General features: G+C 43.5%; 1 protein-coding gene across 6 annotated transcripts in view; it reads right to left on the bottom strand.

Moving 5' to 3' along the window:
• spag17 (sperm associated antigen 17) overlaps window positions 1-18,929 on the bottom strand; it is a 564,758-nt gene that overhangs the window by 107,339 nt on the left and 438,490 nt on the right. For all 6 annotated transcript variants that reach the window (XM_070893521.1, XM_070893526.1, XM_070893524.1 and 3 more), the window contains 5 exons: window positions 17,071-17,184; window positions 12,941-12,989; window positions 10,419-10,515; window positions 8,667-8,720; window positions 6,678-6,774 (listed from right to left, as the gene is read on the bottom strand). In XM_070893521.1, coding sequence (XP_070749622.1) covers window positions 6,678-6,774; window positions 8,667-8,720; window positions 10,419-10,515; window positions 12,941-12,989; window positions 17,071-17,184 — 411 coding nt within the window. The remainder of the gene's footprint in view (window positions 1-6,677; window positions 6,775-8,666; window positions 8,721-10,418; window positions 10,516-12,940; window positions 12,990-17,070; window positions 17,185-18,929) is intronic.

Here is an 18,929-nt window from a genome sequence, read left to right as displayed (position 1 = left end):
GCCCAGACATTTATCTCAGGGGAGGAAGAGAACAGAATGATGTATGACAAAAATCTTGGCTCAAATGCAACAAACGACCAGGGAGTCACCATTGTTAACGCGGCACACAGTTCTCTCGGCAGACAAGGGCAATCGGACATGCCGCAGCATGTAGTCGAACCCAAAGGGGGATTTCAACAGAGACAATGGCTAGCTGAACGGCGATTCATGCCATCGCAATGGACAATGCGGCCAGTAATGGGGCCATCAACACCTGTTAATGGTGCGCTTAAGGACAGTTACAGAGACAGTCAGAGACGATCGACTGGTAATGGACCTTTTGTTTCCAACAACGGCTCATGTTGGAGGTGTGGAGGCAAACACACAGCCAGAGCTTGCAGGTATCAGCAATATCCCTGCAGAAACTGCAACGTCAGCGGTCACTTGGCGCGTATGTGCAGGAAGCCTGCAGCCAGGTTGATGTACGAGGAGGACAGGCCCGATGTAAGCCCAACGAGGCCAAATAAATACTGGGGAAAATCGCTGGAAGCTGAAGTTCAGCGAGTTCATGTGGAGCACATATACAGTTCATATATCAGGACGCCACCGATAATGATGGAAGTGCTCCTCAATGGCATCCCAATATTAATAGAGCTAGACACGGGGGCCAGCCAGTCCCTGATGAGTATCAAACAGTTCGAAAGCTTGTGGGTGTCCAAGGCCAGGTGGCCAAAATTATTGCCGATTGACGCACAGCTACAGACATATACAAAGGAGATCATTCCGGTGCTGGGCAGCACCATGGTAGTCGTGACCCACAAAGATTCGGAGAACAGATTGCCACTCTGGATTGTCCCGGGGGACGGTCCCGCACTACTGGGGAGGAGTTGGCTTGCTGTCATGAACTGGAAATGGGGCGATGTCAATGCAATTTCTTCTGTGGAGCGAGTATCGTGCTCACAGGTCCTGGACAAATTTGACTAATTATTTCAATTAGCACTTTTATGGGAGCCAAGGTAGTAATTCACATAAACCCGGACACCAGGCCAGTACACCACAAGGCCAGAGCGGTGCCGTAAGTGATGCGGGAAAAGATAGAATGCGAATTGGACCGCCTGCTGGGGGAAGGCATCATCTCGCCAGTCGAATTCAGTGACTGGGCGAGCCCGATTGTGCCGGTGCTCAAGGCGGATGGGTCGGTCAGGATATGTGGCGATTACAAGGCCACCATCAATCGGGTGTCACTCCAAGAACAGTACCCGCTACCGAGAGCGGAGGACCTCTTTGCGACGCTATCCGGGGGCAAACTTTTTTCAAAATTGGACCTGACCTCAGCTTAAATGACCCAGGAGCTGGCGAGTGAGTCGAGGAAGCTGACCACCATCATGACACACAAGGGGTTTTTGAGTATAACAGATGTCCGTTCGGGATTCGTTCGGCCGCCGCGATCTTTCAGCGAAATATGGAAAGCCTCTTCAAGTTGATTCCAAGGACAGTGGTTTTTCAAGGGGACATCCTCATCACGGATCGCGATACTGAAGAACACCTCCACAACTTGGAGGAGGTGCTATGCAGACTGGACCGGGTCGGGCTGCGACTGAAAAAGGCGAAGTGCGTCTTCTTAGCTCCAGAGGTAGAATTCCTGGGGAGGAGGGTAGCAGCAGACGGGATCAGACCTACTGCGTCCAAAACGGAAGCGATCCAGAGAGCACCCAGACCCCGCAACACGACGGAGCTGTGTTCGTTCCTGGGGCTCCTGAACTATTTTGGTAACTTTCTTCCCAAATTGAGCACGCTGTTAGAGCCGCTACATGTGCTCCTACGCAAAGGTTACGATTGGGTCTGGGGGGCACAGCCAGGAAAGGGCTTTTGATGGAGCATAACAAGTTGCGTGCTCTAACAAATTGTTAACGTTATATGACCTGTGTAAGAAACTTGTTTTAACGTGCGATGCGTCGTCCTATGGGGTCGGGTGTGTGTTGCAGCATGTGAATGCCAATGGTCAGTTACAGCCGGTAGCTTATGCCTCCAGAAGTCTGTCCCAGGCAGAAAGGGGCTACGGGATGTTAGAAAAGGAAGCGCTAGCATGTGTATATGCAGTAAAAAAAATGCACCAGTACCTGTTTGGCAGGAAATTTGAGCTGGAGACAGATCACAAACCCCTAACGTCCCTTTTGACCGACAACAAGGCCATAAATGCGAATGCATCGGCCCACATACAGAGGTGGGCACTCACATTAGCCGCCTATGACTACACAATTCGGCACAGACCGGGCACTGAAAATTGCGCCGATGTACTCAGCAGGCTCCCACTAGCCACCACTGAGGGGGCAACTGAGCATGATGCTGAGATGGTCATGGCTGTTGAAGCTTTCGAAAGCGAAGGCTCACCTGTGACAGCCTGTCAGATTAAAATCTGGACAAATAAAGACCCGCTACTGTCTTTAGTTAAGAAATGTGTCCTGAATGGGGACTGGGCAGCCACGTATGGGGCATGCCCTGAGGAATTTAAACCATTTCATAGGCGCAAGGATGAACTCTCGATTCAGGCCAATTGCCTACTGTGGGGAAACGAAGTAGTCATGCCACAGATGGGCAGAGAGATGTTTATCAGAGAACTTCACAATGATCACCCGGGCATTGTCATGATGAAGGCAATTGCCAGGTCACATGTTTGGTGGCCAGGGATAGATGCAGACCTGGAACTTTGTGTTCGCAGGTGCAACACGTGTGCACAGCTGGGCAACGCACCCAGGGAAGCTCCCCTTAGCCCCTGGTCTTGGCCCGCCAAGCCATAGTCACGCATCCACGTGGACTACGCAGGTCCTTTCATGGGAAAAATGTTTTTGGTTGTAGTAGATGCCTACTCCAAATGGATTGAGTGTGCCATTTTAAATTCAAGCACATCCTCTGCCATGGTAGAAAGTCTACGGGCAATGTTCGCCGCCCATGGTTTACCGGATGTCTTGGTCAGCGACAATGGCCCGTGCTTCACAAGCACTGAATTCCAGGACTTCATGGCAGGCAATAGAATCAACAATGTCAGAATGGCACCGTTGAAGCCGGCCTCAAACGGCCAGGCGGAACGAGCAGTGCAGATAATCAAACAGGGGATGCTCAGAATCCAAGGGGGTTCCCTACAAAGCCGCTTATCACGCCTCCTGTTGGCCAATAGATCCTGACCACACTCGCTCACAGGGGTTCCACTCGCAGAGCTGCTAATGAAAAGGACGCTCAAAGCCAAGTTATCCCTTATACACCCTACTATGAAAGAAATTGTTGAGAGCAGGCGTCAGTCACAATGTGACTACCATGACAGGAATGCGAGGGAGCGATGTATTGATGTCAATGACCCTGTTTTTGTCCTTAATTACGCTGCAGGGCCCAAATGGCTTGCAGGCACTGTGATTGCCAAAGAGGGGAATAGGGTTTTGGTAGTTAAACTTACCAATGGGCAAATCTGCCGCAAACACGTGGATCAAACTACAAGGTGGTTCAGCAACCCCATAGAAGAAGCAGAGGAAGAACACGATGTAGAGTTTACTCCACCACAGGTGACCGAACACCAGAACCAAGTGGAGGAGAGCCCAGTCACTGTGGGTAGTCCGGACAGGCCTGAGGCACCGCAAACAGCAGACACTCAGGCCAGTGCCCAACAACTGGAGCCCCATCTCAGGCACTCTACAAGGGAGCGTAAACCACCAGAGAGACTTAACCTGTGATCCCAATAAGACTTTGGGGGGAGGTGATGTCATGTATTCAACTATCATTTTAACCCATGTATAAGCTGACCTAAGTTGTACACCTTGAGAACACTGACCACAAGGGGGTGAACTTGTGGGAGACACTCCTATCCTGGACTTTCAGGTATAAAAGGGGAAACTCCACCCACCTTCATCACTTGAGGTCTTGGTAATAAAGGTAACTGGTCACAGAGTGATCTTCTCTCAAGTATGGGCCTCCTGTGCATTTATACTGTATAGTAAGGACAACTAGGTTGGTAGGGAAAGAGATCAGATCGGGGTGGGGGAGGGAAGAAAGATCGGAGGTCAGGTTGGCGGCAGGGGGCGGGGGGAAGAGAGAGATCAGAGGCTGGGTCAGGGGGGGCTGGAAGAGAGATTGGCCGGGTCAGGACAAACCTAACTTGCAATGTGAAAGGCCTAACATCTGTTTCAGGTGTGGATGCTGCACAACGATTTTCTGTCCTTTCAGAATATGGTGGGCGGTCCACTTCTGGCTGGAAATGTGTGTACGCTTCTTGCCTGCCATACTGGGGGCTTAGTAGCCCGCTGGCACTGTGCAGATGAATTTTGAGGCCAATATATGCAGTAGAATTTGTTTTTAATTACTTGTATGGATGTCCATACATTGAATCGCTCTCCCTACTCTCCATTCTGATTGATATCTGACAGGCAATGTACTTGTGCATCCTGCAGCAACTTCACAGTAAACAGCAGACAAGAGCCAATCTGGAACCAGTGGATTCTGCTTGGGAATTTTTACCTGGGATCCACCAGTTCCAGATCAGCTTTTAGCTGGTGTAAAATTATGGTTTACTATGTAGCTGCTCCAGGAAACATGGGAACACTCCTCATCGGTGATGTCACCAAGTAACCTAGCAGGGAGGGAGGTTCAACTTAATGGTCTTCATGCAGGAAACAATTTTTAATGAAAATGTTGCATAAAATTCTCCTGAGTATATTAAATTGTTCTACAAAATGGGGAATACTTTGAATTGAAATGTTTGTCACATGTATGCAGCATGATTTAATCACAACAAGAGTTTAAATTAAGTTGAAGAAAGAACTTGTATTGATACAGCGCCTTTCACATCCACAGGAAATTCCAAAGTACTACACAGCTAATCAATTACTTTTGAAGTGTAGCCACTGTTGTAATGTAGACAATGTAGCAGACAATTTAGCCACAATGAGGTCCCAAAAACCAATCTGAGATAAATGGTCAGCTAATCTGTTTTAATGGAGTTGGTAAAGCGTTAAATGTTGGGTTGGGCAACTGGGAGAACTTCTCTATTCTTCCTTCAAATAGCACCATGGAGAGACTAAAGTTACATTTGAAAGACAGTACCTCTAAAGTGCAAGACTCCCTTGGCATTGCTTTGAAGTGTCAGCCTTTATGGGTTTATGGGCTGTATGGACTCAAAGCCTCTGGTTTCTGATTTATGGTTTCGGACTCAGAGGTGAGAGTTCTACCAATGAGCCAAGGCTGAGACTGTACCTGAGCCCTGCTTCCCCCACCCAGGTCATCCTTACCCCTTCCTCCCAGTCTACAAGAGTGCAGCTCCTTGCAGATGTAGGAGAAAGGTCTGGAGCCATTCAGATTTTACATCAATCCTTCAAAATAATTGCTTGCCTACCATCAGTCTCGCTGAGACTAGCAGATCACTGTGTAGGGAGATCACCATATCAAAACCTATGTCATATGACACTGTGCCCATAGGGAATAAAAGAACATATCTTTTAATTAATTATCAATTGTGCACATCTCGCTACAACACTGGACTTATTTAGCAAACCATTACACAGCCAGAAAACCAATCACACATCAGCCAATAAATCTTACTGTTGTATGCTCTTAATAATTCCCTTCAATTGATTGCAACATCACCACCCCAGTGGCAGTCCTCATCACAACAGTACTACTTCTCAATTATAGTGACAGACCCGCACCCACCAGTACTGCAACCCAGTGTTATACAGTGACAGACCGATACACACTAAAACTGTGCCCATTCATTTAAATGGTAGGGAAATCAAATGCATGCAGGCTTGAATTTCTGATATGCACTTTTGTTGAGTAAAGCTTGAAAATTATTTCCTGTAGTTTATACTTCAGCCACTCTAAACTCAATTTCCCCTCCTTAGCCTATTGCCATAAATTATTCAGATCTATTTCAATACTTCCTATCTCCTTGACAATGGACATTTAACTACATAGGTTGGTGCCAACATCAAATTGTATAACATTAGGAGTATCCACCTCCATAGCATTTATGAACAAAAGAGTATGCACACCAGCCCTATTGAACTCTACTAGTTACTGCCCATAGACAGAGCTTTCATCATTTATCACCACCTTCTGTTTTCTATTACTTAAACAATTTTCCATCCAACTATTTACTAGAAAGAGCATAGACTTTTGTCTTTTATTAAAGTATTAAATATGGAACTGTATTGAATGCTTTCCAAAAATACACCTATATTAATAGGGGTAATTCTATGATCCTGCATTCTCAGTGGGAAGCCATGAAGGCAGGGAGTGAGGTTTAGTGATAGGGCTACAGCAACATAATCCCAATTCTCCAACCTGCTCTCTCTGAGTGTTGCTCCTGACTGGAAGTGCAAAGATATCCCTTATATTTTCTAATTAGCCTTCATTCATTAACTTATCACTTAACTTTTTAAAGAAATTCAGTAAACTTGTGAAGCATGAACTATTGTTTCTAAAATCATGATGACTTCCCCTTATAAACTTCTTTGGTTTGCCTTCAGTTGTGAAGAGATTTGCTAAAAGCATTTTTTTTGTAGAAACAGTCAACTTGTTCTATTTTGAATAATCTGGTGTGACATGAAAATGAAGATGCTCATCCTTCTGATTAATGAAAAAAAACAGTTTACACACTTAGAGAGTGCCTTAATTTTGTGCTAAAAACTTTAAAAGGAAAACTGAAATACTACCTGGTCTGAGTCAAAGGCCTGGTCAGACTGAAAGTATGACGGGACAATCATGTTCTTCAGAGCTAGTTTGGATGCTTTTGCTTCATCAATCTCCTGTCTGTCAGTACACAGATACAGTAGTTATGAACTATAATAAATGATCACATCTGATGCCATTTACACTTGCTGACAACATCCAGTTGTACAATGTTCTGTCTCAAATAAAGCAATGTGACTGAGTACTGTAGACTTGAGTAAGTGTGACCTTAGTCTCTTTATTCTGACTCCAGAGTGCCGGCACAGCATGGGAGGCCTGCTGAAATGCAGTGCTCCCAAGGGATGTTGGGATCCCTTGGGACTCCAACATATGTGCCCTCTGGTGGCGGTAGAATGCTGGTTACAAGGTGTTGCATACATAACATACAAAATGCAAGGCTATCAATGGTCTGAATGTGATAAAACCCATATGAAAACACCTTCAATTTCTGGATTGTTATTGACAGTATTTTTTGACGAAGCAAACTTGAAATTTTGACAACTAATGATCCGAACATCTATCTTGGAACTTTGTTGTTGATTCTTATTTCCTTTCTTGTTGCACATTATCATATACAGGTACATGTATTGGAATCCATGATTAGTATTGAATTCAAGCAAATTAAGCAGTTAAATATTTCTCACCACACAGTTCTGTTTTAAACATACTCCCTACACTACAGTTAGAATTGTATGGTTACTCAGTAAGATGATGCCAAATTGATAAATCAAAAATGTAAATTCTTTGTTGCTCACAAATTGCCATTTCTGATTACTTGGCTCATGCTGTCATGGGTTGTTGTGCGTGCTGACTTTGTTTTTTGGAAAAATATGGATGTTGCTTTCATTTGGTAGTATTAATAGGGACATCGATGAGGTGGGAAGGAGGAGAAATGTTAATGGAAGAGCTAGATATGGCAGTTAAGAGAATTGTGTCCTATATGAGAGTGGATGAAAGTTTCTTGCAGCTGACAGTGGGTTGCCCTTCTCATTCTTGTTAAGCTGCTGCTGCACCTCTTGCTGATCCCCTTGCTCCCATGGAAATCTTCCTCCTCAACCAGGACCTCCATGAGGAGGCCTATTAGTTATGCAAAGTGTGTACCATCATTATTCAGATTAGATGATCTCCCCATGACTCTGTGAACTTTGGTGGGCCAATGCTGGAAGTCACTAGGAGGTGAATCCTGGCACTTTCGCTAAGATTGATGACTTACTTGTTTTCAGGGCCAATGAATTTAAACAGTCTTCATATGCCAGAATATTTGAATAGGCTGGAGAAATCTACTGGTAGGTAGGGTAGACAGAAAGAAAAAAGACTTACATTTCTATAGCGGCTTTCACAACCACCGGATGTCTCAAAGCGCTTTACAGTCAATTAAGTACTTTTGCTGTGTAGTCACTGTTTGCAATGTGGGAAATGTGGCAGCCAATTTGTGCACAGCAAGTTTCCACAAACAGCAATGTGATAATGATCAGATAATCTGTTTTTTTGTTAAGTTGACTGAGGGATAAATATTGGCCAGGACACCGGGGAGAACTTCCCTTCTCTTTGAAATAGTGCCATGAGGTCTTTTACGTCCACCTGAGAATGCATACGGGGCCTCGGTTTAATGTCTCATCCGAAAGACGGCACCTCCGACAGTGCAGCACTCCTTCAGTACTGCACTTGAGTGTCAGCTTAGATTTATGTGCTCAAGGCCCTGGAGTGGGACTTGAACCCACAACCTTCTGACTCAGAGGTGAGCATGCCATCCACAGTTCTCGAATAATAAGAAATCATTTGGATTCTGGGAGGAACTGTATAAGTCACACGTATCATTGTATTTATGCATTAATCAGAAGCAACTAAATTGGCTACCTGGAAAACAATAGCTTTATGATTTCTAAGGAACAACAGTTTGCCATCATATTTATTTAAGTTAGCACTTTCCTTATTTTTCCACGTTTGTTTTTTCTTGCTTAGCTTATTGTTACCTGTATTGTTCTACTCTTTGTGGCCACTGAGATATCTGGTTTTGCCCTTTGTTGCTGCATGAAAGAGATAAGAGAAATTAAGATACAGAATATTTAAATCACTGATATATTCACGTACAAGTCATCCTAAACTTATTTTGACCTAGGAGAGCTTGCTGTAAACAAAAGTTGTAAATTATGGATTATTGCTTACCTTGTTGGTGCAGAAAACTGAAATTCATGATGCAATAAACAGAGCAAATAATTTCTATGAATAATTCACTAATCAGTACATGTACAACGTCCGAAATCTGGAATTGTTGGGACCAAGTCCGTGCCAGTTTTTGGATTTTTTCCGAATTTCAGACAAGAAAATCAATAGTCTGAAATCCAGAATCCTCGACTAAATCCGTGCTGGGTTTTGAGCGGCGAGGTCCGAAATCCGTCAAAACCCGAAATCCGGTACGGATTCAGTCGAGGATTCCGGATTTCAGGCTTGATTTTCTGGTCTGAAATCTGGAATCTTCGACCGAATCTGTGCCGGATTTTGGGTTTTGCCTCATAAATGTCCGGTTTTCGGACAATAATCCCGGACAACTCCATCAGCTATGCATAAAATGTCCACTTTTCGGAATTCTGGATTCGGGACGTTGCACCTGTATATAAACAAATAATTGTAATATAAATAAATAATTCCTTAAATTTAAGGCTTTTAAAGTATTAGATTTGTAATGTGTATAACAGATTGGAAAATTTTTGTTAAAAGTATGTAGTTTGCTTTGTTGTTGGGGATGTCAATCTTTTTTACCTATCTTGATGGTGCAACAAAGATTAAAACTACCCGTGAAATTTGGATGTATTTGTTACCAAACTATCGTCAAAATGTTTGCAATTTCCAGCCATTTATATTTCTTGCCTAAAAATATTGGCCTGATAAATCCACAGAGGCATTATCCTGGCAGTTGTGTTGGGATTGCCACTGATTGACTTTGCTGAAGGAGGAACATTGAGTGTTGAGTGCTCCTCTTACAAAAAGAACCACTTCACCCAACCGCACCACCTTCCCCTCGCGCACCTCCCACCCACCCCCGCCCAGTTTTTGAGCTCCTCATCTTTGGGGGTCTGGCTCCGATCCAACCTAGACCTGGACCCCCTAGTTGTCCCCACTTTCGCTGGGATCAGTCAGGTATGCCTGGTGAGACCAGTGATATGTGCATCAATCCTATGCCATGTCCTGACTGAGGGTTGGGGCACAGGAACACCCAACATAGGCAAGTCCCTACTCCTTACTCATTGACGCCTTTTAAGGAGTCGACGGAGGTTGCGTTCTTTTCAAGGCCCAGCAGGAATTCCCAGTGTAGGGAGGGACCCAGTATAACTGGGTCTCAGCCAAATTCTGAATCCTTTTGTTACAGTCCTGCTGGAGTTGTGGTGGTAGGGCGCCAGAAGGCCTGAGCAATCTTGGGTCCAATTAGTATTGTGGGATGAAATAACAGTCTCCCACTGAATATTCTACTCATATTAAATTCTATCCACCTGAGTACCAGAAAATGTTACTTTCAATCAATTGGTTTGATTTTTAGATCGGAATTTACTGCCTAGTAATATTGGACAGTATTATTAAGGTTCTATTATTTCCTTAGAATGTTGTGAATATTCAAGTAACCTATGTTTTGCTGTCATTTAATGGCTCTCAGTATCACTTTTTGGGAATGAAAAATAAAGCAAAAGGCAAAGGAATATCAAAGCATTGGGAAAGTTAGATCGACATACCATTTCAAGTCTACTTTAGTCCATTCACATGTAGCCATCTCAGGTATGTTCTTGACAGTGGGTGCCACAGCATGCTCGTAAATTGAGGCTACATCAACTGTAACATATAACAAAGCTAGATGTGTAGAAACTACATAGACTGTCACACTTATTGGGTCACACTAATGCATTAGCATGAAATTACATATGCTTTGAATACTTATTGATATTTCCAATGGTTCATGCAAAGTAATAATTTATTTGGAACTACTGTAAAAATTGCTCAGTTTATGATTTTACATTTTTAAACTGTGTAGGAAACTAATAACGAGGTAAAAGTGCTTGTAGAAATCTGTGGCGTCCTCCTCCAGTTATTATTAATTCTACAAGCAATATGCCATTAGCATAAATGGTGTTGATATTACTGCTAGACGGGTATAGGGTTGGGGAAATGCAATAGCTCCACAGTAGGAGCCCGTAGTGCAATGTGGATGCCTTCTACTGCCCCCTGAACTATGGAATTCAGCAACACGACAGAACTGAGTAGCCCTTTCATGCTCCTGCCTATGATTCATCCCAAAATAGATGAATTCGCTAGCTTTCATGATGTCAGTATCGGTGACCTGACGCATGCAGGCTCACTTCATAAAACCAGTGCAGTTTCAAACACAATTTGCACCCAGATTGCTGAGTGCGCCCAAAGTGGAAGCTCCACATCCTAAAAAGAGCAGAAATGAGGGGAATTCTGAGGCTTTAGACCAAATATAATTTGCAAGTATGTGCAGGTGAAGGGGCAGATGTAAGAGATGGCACCTCTCACTCAGACTGGAAATTTTGCTGGGAAGAAAAATGGGTGTAACATTGGCAAAAATGGTTCCACTATAAAATCTAACCCTCAAAATTTTGTTGCACTAGAATTTTGGACCCCACAATCATAGAATCATAGAATGGTTATAGCACAGAAGGCGGCCATTTGGCCATGCCGACTCTCAGCTAGTGCCACTCCCCTGCCCTTTCCTCATAGCCCTGCAATTTTGTTTCCTTCAGATACTTATCTAACTTCCTTTTCAAAGATAAAATTGAGCCTGCCTCCACCACCCTTTCCGGCAGTGCATTCCAGATCTCAACCACTCACTGTTTAAAAAAGTTTTTTCTTACATTGCCTTTGGTTCTCTTGCCAATCACCTTAAATCTGTGTCCTCTGGTTCTTGACCCTTCTGCCAATGGGAACAGTTTCTCTCTGTATACTCTGTCCAGACCCCTCATGATTTTGAACACCTCTATCAAATCTCCTCTCAATCTTCTCTGCTCCAAGAAGAACAACCCCAGCTTCTCCAGTCTAACCACGTAACTGAAGTCACTCATTCCTGGAATCATTCTTATAAATCTTTTCTGCACCCTTCACATCCTTCCTAAAGTGTGGTTCCCAGAATTGAACACAATACTCCAGTTTTGGCTGAATCAGTGTATTATACAGGCCCATGATAATTTCCACACAATTGCACTCTATACCTCTATTTATGAAGCCCAGGAGACCGTAAGCCTTTTTAACTGCTTTCTCAACCTGCCCTGCCACCTTCAACAATATATGCAAACATACCCCCAGGTCTCTCTGTTCATGCACTCCGTTTAGGATTGTACCATTTAGTTTATTTGTCCTCTTCTCATTCTTTCTACCAAAAGGCATCACTTCACATTTCTCTGCATTAAATTTCATCTGCTACGTGTCCACCCATTTCATCAGCTTGTCCACATCTTCCTGAAGTCGATCTCTCTCCTCCCCACTGTTCATTGTACTTCCAAGTTTTGTGCCATCTGCAAATTTTGAAATTGTGCTCTGTACACCCATTAATATATATTAAGAAAAACAGTGGTCCTAGAACTGACCCCTGGGGACACCACTGTATACTTTCCAAAAAAACAACTGTTCACCACTACTCTCTGTTTCCTGTCACTTAGCCAATTTCGTATCCAAGCTGCCACTGTCCTTTTTATTCCATGGGCTTCAATTTTGCTGGCAAGCCTATTATGTGGCACTTTGTTGAACGCCATTTGGAAATCCATGTACACTATGTCAATCGCTTTACCCTCATCAATCCTCTCTGTTACCTCATCAAAAAACTCGATCAAGTTGGTTAAACACAATTTGCCTTTAATAAATCTGTGTTAGCGTTCCTTAATTAATCCACCACTATCCAAGTGAATGTTAATTTTGTCCCTGGTTACTGTTTCTAAAAGCTTCTCCACTACTGAGATTAAACTGACTGGTCTGTAGTTGCTGGGTTTATCTTTACACCCTCTTTTGAGCAATGGTGTAACATTTGCAATTCTCCAGTCCTCTGGCACCACCCCTGTATCTTTGGAGGATTGAAATATAAAGGCCAGTACCTCTACAAAATCCGCCCTCAATTCCCTCAGCATCCTAGAATGCATCCCATCTGCTCCTGGTAATTTATCTACTTTAAGTACAGCCAGCCTTTCTAATACCTCTTCTTTCTCAATTTTTATCCTATCACTTGTCATGTAAAATCATGAAAATGTACCTTTGCTTGCTTCCTTCTCTTCCGTTTCACATTCTTCATCAGGGAAGGACTGCATAGGAATAATAGTATCATTTTTGTGATAATGTTAAAGAAAAAAGACTTGCATTTCTATAGCGCCTTTCACGACCTCAGGATGTCCAAAAGAGCTTTTCAGGCAATTAAGTACTTTTGAAGTGAGTCACTGTTGTAATTTGCGCACAGCAAGCTCCTACAAACAGCAATATGATAATGACCAGATAAACTGTTTTTTTAATAATCTTGATTGAGGGATAAATATTGGCCAGGACTCTGGGGATAACTTCCCTGCTCTTTTTCAAAATAGTGCTATGGGATATTTTATGTCCACCTGCGAGAGCAGACGGGGCCTCAATTTAACGTCTCATCCGAAAGACTCTCCTCGAACAGTGCAGCACTCCTTCAGTACTGCTCTGGAGTGTCAGCCTAGATTTCTGTGCTCGAGTCACTGGAGTGGAACTACAATCCAATAGAAATAAAAGAGAAAGAAGATATACCATATAAAGATATGATGTAAAATAGATGAATAAAGCATCATATTGATGATCTAATAATAATACGCATTTGATAATATTACTGCTGCACAAGAGAACTATTAACAATATTTCCTCTCACCTTATTCTTTAACATAGAAACATAGAAAATAGCAGTAGTAGGCCATTGGGCCCTTCGAGCCTGCACCACCATTGAATATGATCATAACTGATCCTCTATCTCAACACCATATTCCTGCTTTTTTCCCATACCCCTTGATGCCTTTTGTTTCTAGAAAGCTATCTATCTCCCTCTTAAATATATTCAGTGACTTAGCCTCCACAGCCTTCTGTGGTAGAGAATTCCACAGGTTCACCACCCTCTGAGTGAAAAAATGACTCCTCATCTCGGACCGAAATTTCCTACCCCGAATCCTGAGACTGTGACCCCTTGTTCTAGACTTCTCAGCCAGGGGAAACATCCTCCCCGCATCCAGTCTATCCAACCCCGTCAGAATTTTATACGGTTCAATGAGATTCCCTCTCATTCTTCTAAACTCTATTGAATACAGGCCTAGTCGACCCAATCTCTCCTCATACAACAGTCCTGCCATCCCAGAAATCAATCTGGTGAACCTTCGCTGCACTCCCTCTATGGCAAATATATCCTTTCTTGGGTAAGGAGACCAAAACTGCACACAATATTCCAGGTGTGGTCTCACCAAGGCCCTGTATAACTGTAGTAAGACATCCTTGCTCCTGTACGCAAATCCTCTTGCAATGAAGGCCAACATACCATTTGCCTTTCTAACTGCTTGCTGCATCTGCATGTTTGCTTTCAATGACTGGTGTACAAGGACACCCAGGTCCCTTTGTACATCGACATTTCCCAAGCTATTACCATTTAAATAATACTTTGTCTTTATGTTTTTCCTATCAAAGTGGATAACTTCACATTTATCCATGTTATACTGCAGCTGCCATGTGTTTGCCCACTCACTCAACCTATCTAAATCGCCTTGCAGCGTCTTTGCATCCTCCTCACAACTCACAATCCCACTTAGTTATATGTTGTCAGCAAACTTGGAAATATTACATTTGGTTCCCTCATCCAAATCATTTATATATATTGTGAATAGATGGGGCCCAAGCACTGATCCCTGTGCTCCCCACTAGTCACTGCCCGCCATCCTGAAAAAGACCCGTTTATTCCCACTCTCTCTTTCCTGTCAGTTAACCAATTTTCAATCCATGCCAGTACATTACCCCAATCCTATGTGCTTTAATTTTGCACACTAACCTCTTATGTGGGGCTTTATCAAAGGCCTTCTGAAAATCCAAATACACTACATTCACTGGTTCTCCCTTATCTATTCTATCAGTTACATCCTCAAAAAACTCCAGTAGGTTTGTCAGACACGATTTTCCTTTCATCAATCATGTTGACTTTGTCTAATTCCGTTGATATTATCTAAGTGTGCCGTTATCACATCCTTTATAATAGAATCTAACATTTTCCCTGCTACTGATGTTAGGCTAACCGGTCTGTAGTTCCCAGTTTTCTCTCTCCCTCCTTTTTTAAGTAGTGGGGTTACATTTGCCACCCTCCAATCTGCAGGAACTGTTCCATAATCTATAGAATTTTGGAAGATGACAACCAATGCATCCACTATTTCCATGGCTACCTCTTTTAGTACTCTGGGATGCAGATTAATCTGATATGGGCCTTGGCTTGTCCTCTCAGAGCAGTATGGTTCCTGTCTGACTTTCAGCTGTCTCATTGGCGAGCTGCAGCAGTTACGTGCACCACCTCTATTATTTAAATGACCACATCCCTGGGAATTAGGATGCGGTCACTGATGTTCTTCCCTACCGTACTTCTATGGGTGCAGTAGCACCACAACATTTTTAGGCTATGATCACTGAAATCCTGATGTGCAATATTAAACTATGAATAATTTGATTGCCTCAAAGTCCTTTGTTTGCTATTTCAACACAGACATTAACCTGTTGAAAATAAGTGAGTTAATGTCTCCTTTAAAGTTGTAAAGGCATTTGATATAAATGTTAAATGCTAAAATACTAATATTTGCAGTGTTATTTCTCGGCCAAAGAGATTATTTTCCTTTAAATTGGGTTTGTGACAATTTATGAGATGAAGCCAAACTATAGATTTACGTTGGAACAGGAGCAGGTCATTCAGCCCATCGAGATTGTTCTGTCATTCAATTAGATTATGGCTGATCTATACCTAAACTTAATTTGTTCCATATTTCTTGCTAACCTTACCTAATGAAAATCTAACGATCTCAGTCTTGAAAATTACAATTGCCCCAGCATCTACAGCTTTTTGGGGTAGAGTTTTCAAGGTTTCCACTACCTGTTGTGTGAAGAGATGCTTCCTGATTTCACTCCTAAATGGCTTAGCTCTAATTTTAAGATTATATCCTGATGTTCTGGATTTTCCCTGCCAGAGGAAATCATTTCTTTGTATCTACTCTATCAAATCCATTTATCCTTTTAAACACCTTAATTAGATAATCCATCAACCTTAAAATTCAAGGGTAAATAAGCCAAGTTTATGCAACCCTTTAAGCCCAGATATCATTCTGGTGAATCTATGCTATACCCACTTCTAAGGTCAATATATTCTTCCTGAGATGCAATACTCCAGATGGGGTCTGACCAAGGCTTTGTACAACTGAAGCAACACTTCCCCAGTTTTGAATTCCAACACCCTTCAGATAAAGGCTAACTAGATTGCATTCAAGGAGACCGATTATTTCAACTGAATAAGTTAAGGAATAGGGGGTCACACTTATTGGTTATGAACTAGTTTGGTGTTAGGCAATTCTTCTTATCCCAGAGAATGGTTACTGGCTCATGTGATGAATGCTGATTCGCTGTATTCCTTCAAGCAAGAGCTAGATCTCCTCGTACAAGAGGTAGGTATCCTGTATTGTAAATCAGGGCCAATGTGATTTCCTGGACTAGTTTCAATCACCTAAGGGGAACGGACAAGAATTTTCCAGATTTGATTCTCTAAACAGCCTGGGTATTAATCTTTTTTTTTTGCCTCTCCTAGGAGATTACATTTCTCCAATGGATGGGAGATGTATGTATTATGATGTGTAAACCATCACAATTGCTTGGGAGATGCTGGATGGACCAGTAGATCTATTCCTATCCATAATTGTTGTATGTTTGTATATTGTCTCTTGCCTCATTTGTTGACCATGGTTACTTAACTAAAACAGTGCAGCCATTGCCTTTTAGGGGTATGTACTGGTTTTGCATTGTACAAGGTATCTATTTAAATCCTTCCCACGGTTTATCTGTAGGTTTACCCATTAACAGTTCAGCCTAGTTTACTGTGGTTTTCAGCCAATTGGAACCGTTCTTAACTCTAATATAATTTCCCACTCTGATCTTTTGGCATCTGTGAGGCAGTTTTCGGATCAGTGCCAATTATGAAATTAGTTTTGTGATATGACTCACAATCATGAGAAGTGAGTCACATCATTAAAAAATAGGGAACTTTAGTTATGGGTTTCTTCTCCAAACTGCCTCATGTCATAGCAGCTATATCCAGTTCGTTAAATCAGTCAAGTAGCAATGCTAACTACAACAGTGGATTCTTACCAGAACCATTTTGAGCAGATCAGCAGCATGGACACGCTCTTCTTCATTCCGTGGCTCCTTAGGTATCATTTCATTTATCTCTTGCTCCTTCTGTAGAATGAGTTCTAGGTACTCCTACAATTAAATAAATATTACACCAAACATCAAATAATTTAGAGCTTGTCTACAATGTAATGATTCTTTGATGTATGTGATATAATACCTTGGACTGAAAACAAGCTTGCAAGCTTAAAGTGACTAAGATTCTAGCATATCATAAGGCTGATTTTCCTTCAGTTTTGGCACCAGGTGCACCTAATTTTTGGGCAGAAGGAAAATGGGCACTGACTTCCTCTTGGGGTTTGGGCAGTTTGCATTTCAATGTGCTTGAAAGAGGTGTTGCTTTTTCAGTGAAATTTAAATGAATGCTAAGTGATGTAATCCATGGCTATGACTAGCTTTTCTCCACTTCCATTGATCACAGGTCAGGTACAGGTTGCCCCTGGCACTGTTTGTAAGTACTCTATATTTTGACTGCTGAATTACATTAAAGACACGTTAGTTTGCAACACCAAGATTGCAACACAAGACCTGATTGCTGATTGGTCCCCTTGGATGATGAGTCACGTCCAGCAATTTCTCTGGAATGTGTAATTAGAACCACCCTACTCACGTAATCAGTGACTTTGCAAAGTGTAATTTGAGCCATTCTGACTGCCGACTCCAGACAGAACAGAGCTCCCTTGGAACTGACAGGGCTTACTCTCATGGGTTAAGATCTTCTCCCATCGCCCCCTCCCTCCCACCAAACAAGTTCTTGACCTCCTTCCAATCCCACCACCCAAGTTCCTGTCCTTCCTGAGTTACTGACCTTCTCCCCTTGCCCAAGTTTGTGACCTTCTCCCTCCCACCCTGGCTTCTTGACCTTCTCCCCCTGCCCAAATTCCTGACCCTTTTCCTCCACCGCCCCACCCCCTGCGTTTCTGACCTTCTCCCCCAGCCCAAGTTCCACCCCCACAGATTCATGACCTTCGCCACCCCCCCAACAAGCTCCTGACATTACCCCGCCCACCATAGATGGGGCAGTGTCCGGGTCACGGATTGTCAACAGGTTTATTGGGTATGAAGTGAATAGTGACAGTATCGTGACTTCCGGATTTCAAATGATGTCACTTGCCACACACGCACTGAACTTTCCGAGAAATCAACCAGGTGTAGGGGAGGAGAGGGAGAACGTGATGCGGGTGTAATGGGGACGGGGTTGGAAGAACGTGATCTGTCTCATCCACGTTCTCGCTCTCACCCACCACCCACCTTTCCCCCATCTCCACTGTGCATTCTGTGCTCTTTCCCTCCCCCCTGACCTCCTCTCCCTCATTTCCCTCTCTCTCTCTCTGCCTCCTCCCAGTCTTCTCTGCCCCACTCTCTCTCCCACCTCTCTCACTCTCTCTGCCTCTCCCTCTCGCTCTCTCTATGACTCGCCCTCTCTGCCCCACCCTCTATCTCTCTCTCTCTTCCCCACCCTCTCTCTCTTCCCACACACTCTCTTTCATCCTCCCCACACTCTCTCTCACCCCCCTCGCCACTCTCATCCCCCACTCTCTCTCTCATTCCCCCCCACTCTCATCTGTCCACTTTCTCTCTCTCTCTCATCACCCCCACTCTCTCTCATCCCCTCACTCTCTCTCTCCCTCGCTCCCCCCACTCTCTCTCCCCCCCACTCTCTCTCTCTCTCTCCCCCCCCACTCTCTCTCTCCCCCCACTCTCTCTCTCTCCCCCCACTCTCTCTCTCTCCCCCCAACCACCACTCTATCTCCCTCCCACCACCACTCTTCCCCCCCACCACTTCCTCTCCCCCCCACCACTTCCTCTCCCCCCCA

This window comes from Pristiophorus japonicus, chromosome 11 (genome assembly GCF_044704955.1).
Source record: "Pristiophorus japonicus isolate sPriJap1 chromosome 11, sPriJap1.hap1, whole genome shotgun sequence".
In the NCBI taxonomy this organism is placed as follows: domain Eukaryota; kingdom Metazoa; phylum Chordata; class Chondrichthyes; family Pristiophoridae; genus Pristiophorus; species Pristiophorus japonicus.
Note: the sequence above shows the minus strand (reverse complement) of the source record. Positions and strands in the feature narration are given on the sequence as shown.